Source organism: Protopterus annectens, chromosome 16.part0, assembly GCF_019279795.1.
Source record: "Protopterus annectens isolate FY-2018-M chromosome 16.part0, PAN1.0, whole genome shotgun sequence".
Lineage (NCBI taxonomy): Eukaryota > Metazoa > Chordata > Ceratodontiformes > Protopteridae > Protopterus > Protopterus annectens.
In genome coordinates this window covers 319688974-319695080 of record NC_056750.1, presented here as the reverse complement: position 1 = coordinate 319695080, position 6107 = coordinate 319688974, and the positions used below count along the sequence as shown (strand labels likewise).

General features: G+C 36.6%; 1 protein-coding gene across 1 annotated transcript in view; it reads left to right on the top strand.

Annotated features, from left to right (window-relative positions):
• UBAC1 (UBA domain containing 1) overlaps nucleotides 1–6107 on the top strand; it is a 256346-nt gene that overhangs the window by 72147 nt on the left and 178092 nt on the right. Inside the window, exon 9 of the mRNA XM_044058118.1 lies at nucleotides 658–895. Coding sequence (XP_043914053.1) covers nucleotides 658–895 — 238 coding nt within the window. The remainder of the gene's footprint in view (nucleotides 1–657; nucleotides 896–6107) is intronic.

The following is a 6107-nucleotide window of genomic DNA, read 5'->3' as shown; positions in this document are numbered from 1 at the left end:
CATAGAAAAAGATACACTAAGATTAATCATCAGAACAGAAGTAAAGACATAAATTTTAACCACTTCAAATGTCATATAGTCAAAAAGCGTAGAGGGGAACAAATTGCCAGATTGGAGTACAAAACTGCAGAGATTATACGGGTGGTACAACTTCACAGTTCTCCCTTCTGTAACATGTAGGCAGGTGTAGAGTTTGGTTGTATAGCATTAGAGCTGAGATTAGCTGGATGGATTTTCTTAAAATTAAGTTAATTGAAACTTCATTGGTTCAGATCGATAACTAATGCTTTTGGAGAATCTTCATTGCTCATCATGAAATGTGTACTTATCTCTGTCTTTTTCACTACATTGTCATCTGCCTTTCATTCCCTGAAGACAGAGATGCTGTGGTCTAAAGGACCAATGAGGATACAAAACATCTATGCCTGTCCGTTGTGGGTGATTTCGTGCTTAAAGTTATTATGCACGTGTACTTGGATCCAATGGAGTGAAAATTGGGGATTCAGAGACAGATGAACTTTTAAAACTATTTGATAATTTTGGTTGTGAACTAATAGCATTTATAGTTAGGGTTAACAATACACGTATTTGTAAACTGCTGGATGAACTGAATATTTTAAATTAAATATTGTATGTTCTTTTATTTGAGTCACACAGACAAATATGATGCTGTATTTATTAAAGTGGAACATTTTGTTAAAACTAATATAGACGAGAAGCATAAGAAATTGTTTAGAGATGAGAACGATTGTAAAAAGCAATTAGTTTATCCATTTCCAAATTTGTATGATTCCAATATGGAATATAATGATTTTGAGTCTGCGTCTGTGGAAATGGATTTTAATGGACATACCACACATTTTGAACTGGATGGGAACTTAAGGGAGGAAGGAGGGTATAATGACAGTTATGACCACAACTATCCCCCCTAAGAAGGTGTGAAAGAATTGAAAATCAAAACGGACAACATTTTTTCCCCACAAACCCATACTTCGAGTCGGGGAAGGGGCAGGGGAAGAGGAAGAGGTTGGTCAAACAGGAACAATTAACAACTTAGTCAACCCATGTTAAGGAATGGGAAAGTTTGGGAAGTAAAGATTTAGAAACAGCATATGGAGGTGTCATGAATACATTAAATGGATTTGACATTTTCAACTACACGAACAGAGTAGCCTCACATTTGTACCTTTTTAAAAAGGGTTTTAAATTTGTAACGTCTACCAAGGTTGGGATAGTAGATGTCCTTGGTGAATTACGTCTCTTTACGAGGAAGTTAAGTTTACAGATCTTATATAAAAATAAAGATAGTAGTTGTCCAACTAGAAATGTTAGGGTTAATATGCAAAAGAAGATAGTAGTTGCCCAACTAGAAATGTTAGGGTTAATAAGCAAAAGAAAAGCTGCTTTAATCCACCTTTACATCCCCTTCTTGCAGGCTTTGAAAAGTCTTGTATGGAAGACTTTCACAATAACCTAAACCGTAAGAACAATTTTTTTTAATACGGCTAAGTAAGAAGGTAAATTAGTACAGGAACTTGGGGCAAACTGGGATATCAGGATTATAAAACCGGTTAAAGTTGTGGGAGTAGTTTTATTTGATAGAATGAGCTATAATAATCAGCTACTTAAAATTTTCTGTGACGCTGATAAATATCAGCAGATTTCTAAAAATGAAGTGTTTATGTATAGAAACATTCAGTTGTTTCTCGAAGATTTCCTTTTACAAGGAGTGATTAATGAAAACTTATTTGATTTTTTTAAATCTGAGTACCCTATTATCCGCTTAGCATGTGCAGTTCCAAAAATTCATAAGGACATTGACCACCCGCCCACACTTTAGTGTTGTAATAGTAACCCACAATAGTCCTACCTATTCATTAGGAGTTTTTGTAGACAGGTTGTTCAAGGATCTTATTAAACCAGTTGACTACCAGTTAAGAGTCATGGGACATTTTAATGAAAATTCTGTTTAACTGGTTTTGTGAGAAGTGCATTTTTTCAACTGTAGATGTTGAAGATCTGTTCACCTCTATACCCTACTTTCAAGGACTAAATTTATTTTATGAAGCGCTTAGAGATTTAACCCCTTTAAGTGACACTGTGCTGAATATCCTGATGTCTATTATGGAATGTATTCTGAACAACAACTATTTTACATTTGAAGAATTCTTTAAACAAATCAAAGGGGTAGCAGTGGGTGCGAGTTCAGCACCCATATATGCTAATTTAGTCATTTACATGTGGGAGAAAAAATATGCCTTTAATTCAGAATTTTCTAAGGACTGGTTCGCCTACCATAGATATCTTGATTGTTTTTATTTTGTCTAAGGCCCCGGACAAAATTGTCCTATTTTTGGATTATCTTAACAATGTTAGTGATGTATTTTAATTCACAGATACTGAATCCAAAACTAGTGTACAGTACTTGGATATAACGTTGTTCAAGAACAATATTAACAGTAAGCTTCGTTCAAAAATCTTTAGAAATAAAACTTTTTCCAGCAACTATCTAGATTATCAGAGCAACCATTTCTTCAGTGGATTTGCAATTTCTGACTTGGAAAATTGCCTTCTTGGTTGCTATCACATCCGCCAGAAGGGTGTTGAACTTCAGGTCTTTTCAATCAAAATGCCCTGTATGATTTTTCATAAAGATAGGGTGTCGCTTCACACCAACCCATCTTTCCTCCCTAAGGTAGCTTTGCAAGCCAATATTTATCAGACCATTAATTTGCCAGTCTTTTTTTTTTTTTTTTTTTTTTTATGTAACTTCCAGAACAAAGGGGAATACAGGTTACATTTATTGCATGTGCATAGTCAATTGAGATTTTACCTGCACAGGACTAAACCCTTCCAAAAATCTGATTCAACGTTTTGTGTCTTATGCCAAGCCCTTCTTCGGTAAACCAGTGTCAAAAGTGTCAGTTGCTCGCTGGATCTCTCAATGCATTTGCCGAGCCTGTTTGGAAAGAGGCCTGTCTTTGCCAGGGAAAGTGAGAGCTCATTCATCCCGGTCTATGGCTACGTCAACGGCCTTTTGGTCCAGGGTATCTTTGGATGATATTTGTTCTGCTGTCACTTGAGCCTCATCTCGTACCTTTATTTTGCATTATAAATTAGACATTGTCTCTAGGAGTAGAGCATCCTTTGGCTCTGTGGTGCTCCAGAACATCCTTCCATGAGGTAAATTACTTCAGATAAAGAAGTTATGTACTCGCCATAACATTCCATCTGAGTAGTTCTACTAAATTGTCTTCAACCATCCCCCTTTCCCCCTAACCTGATGATATTTTTTGTTTCTTATCAGATGGTCATTGTTGGGATCCTTGGTTCTGTCCAGGCTAAAGGAGTTTCCTGTTTGCTATCTTGGTGATAATGTGTCATTGGGTCGGGTGTCTGATGCATCTTGGGCAGCAAACTCTATCTGAGGGGAGAAGGGAGATGGGGGCATTATGGGTAAGGGGAGGAGTGTGGAGCTCTGTGCCACAGCTGGAAAATGCGTCCATGTCGGATCCGATTCGGATCTGAAGACCCACAGGTTGAAGACAAATGAAGTAGAACTACTCAGACGGAATGTTATGGTGAGTACATAACTTCTTTTTTGTTTGAGCTGTTCATGTGTTACACTACGTTTTGTTTTTAAAGGTATTAGCAGAAGCTTATAGAGCTTGTTGTGCTTGACTTTATGACCTGCTGAGATACCCTAAAGGAGCACTGTTTTGTTAGTTGCTGCCTTCCTTTTTATATAAATAGTAAACAAATGTAGCTGCATTTAACTGTGATCAGGTAGTTGATCTCTCTTACTTTTAGGTGTGCTGCCCACAGTCACTCGTCCAAACTAGGTTTGGCTTACTTTACTACTGCAATCTTCCAATTTTAATTATTTCTCTGTTGTTTTGATGATTAGAGGATGCTGAAATGATGCATTTGTATTTCACCACAGAGTATCATCTGTGATTTGTATCCCATTTCCACATGAAAGTGGTATTTATAGTTAAATGTAGTGTAATTATTGACTCTTGATTTACTCCTCAACATATAATTTAGCTGCAAGATCTGCTTCTCTGTATTTCCCTTTTCTTGATTCAGATGTAACAGTATTTATTCACATTAATTGTGTAATCACCACTTAGTCTTAAATTGACAGTGTGAATCCTTTTTACAAATGCTTGCTTAATTTTTGCAGTGCCGTCTGCTTTTGATTCTGGATTTGCAGATCAGTATAGAAGCCAGCAGAAAATACTTTGGTTCCAGAGATTTGCTTAGTAGTTTGATATTATCAGTTGCTGATTTACATTCTGGTCTACATCATGAATAACATGTAAATATTGGGCATTTACCAAACAGGTGAACAGTATGGTGCTGACTTTCATCTGACTACTGTAACAGAAGATGTGATAAGCAGTCCCCCATATTTGTTATGGGCTGTATGATTCTTTTTCTAAGCTATACAATTAAATGTGTCAAAATACGTTTAAGTACCATGTACAGTATTGACAGTTTATGTAATATTGTTTATCAAGTTAATTGTCTTATTTGTTCAGGTTGTGAATCCTTCTTATAGTGTACCTTGTAATGTTTCCTATGTTTTCAGTGTGTTTGCTGTATTTAACATTGATTTTAAAGTGCACGGCATTGTACTGAAGGCTGAAGCAGACTGTTGCTTTTTTCAAATGGAGGTTTTTGTGGAACATGATACTGGTAGTATTTATCAAACTTGACAGTCCTATGTAGAGACTTCTAGTCATCAATTACGGTTGTGTAACTGTTTAATCATATGTTGAAAAACTATGCTAGAGTCTCTGGTTATGTTCCCTGATAGGGTGCCTTCTTTATGGAGTATACTGTTTTTTGCTAGGGGATCCATGTGCTGCTCTTGTATCTTCCAAGATGTACCATTAGATTTACATGCCAACAGGCAATTTACGATGACTGTCAATGTGTGTTTTGTGGATCCTGTGGCAGACTGACATCTAAGATTGATTTTCTGCCCATTGCTTGGTATGATGGGCTGTAGCAGCTCTGCAACCATGGAAAGGAAAAATGAGTAGTAGAAAATATACGTATATATGAATGTTATTTCACACCTCTTCTTTCCAGTGTTTTATCTTTGTGAAGAAGTGCTTTTATAGACTTATCTACTCTCATTTGCTGATTACTAGTTGTATAAGCACTTGCATGTTTTTCTAATTGTTCTTAGAGCAGATATCATATCCCCGATTTGCTTTATTTTTTTTTTGCCTTTTTCATCAGCACATTGCGTAGGATGCTGTGTGCCCTACTGTGCTTGTATGTACGTGTACCTCCACCTGAGTACTCTTGATCTTCTGCAGTTTGTCATTTCCCTGCAGTGAATCACATCTATTCTTGTGATAGCTGCAAAGTGTATAAAGTCTGCAGTGATGTACAGCTGTTCTTACAGCCTGGCGACATCAACGATTTTTCTCCCCATATTCTTCACTGCATCAGTTTGTCTTTAGAAAGCAGAGACATGAATGGGCAAGTGCCAATCTTCTTAGCTGATGATTTTACAATTTTACTATTGAATGGATAATTCTTTTCCTCCTCTTCTTGGAATATAGTTACTCTAAAGCTTGTCTATTTTATTTGTCATGAGGCTGTTTGGTTTTCATAGCATTTGAAACCACTTTTTGGTCTTAAGGTTGATCTGCCCAGAGACACTGGCCTCAGACACACCAGGGTTGCCCATATAAATGATTTTTTGGCCTAATTCTGTTTTGTAGTGGGGATATTTGTCACCAAGCCCATTTAAAGGAAAACTTCACCTTAGAAGTAAAAAAAAATCCTTTCTTTTACTCTGTTTTCTGAGGTATTTTAACACAGCAGAATTACTCTCGATTGCTTTTTACAGAATTTTTATGTTTTCTGCAAAATGGCTGCCAGTGGAGCTTGTCTTATCATTTTGACCCACCCCAAGACTTTCTTTCAGTAATATATTTCAAGTCTGCTAGACATAAGGAAGTAGTGCTGCATTCTCATGTCATTGGCACATGAGATTAGCATCAGTCGCAGTCATCTTGTATACCTTCTGTAACATAACTGTTTATTTCTTGAATGGCTGTTATCTGTGTGTCTCAGAGCTTCTT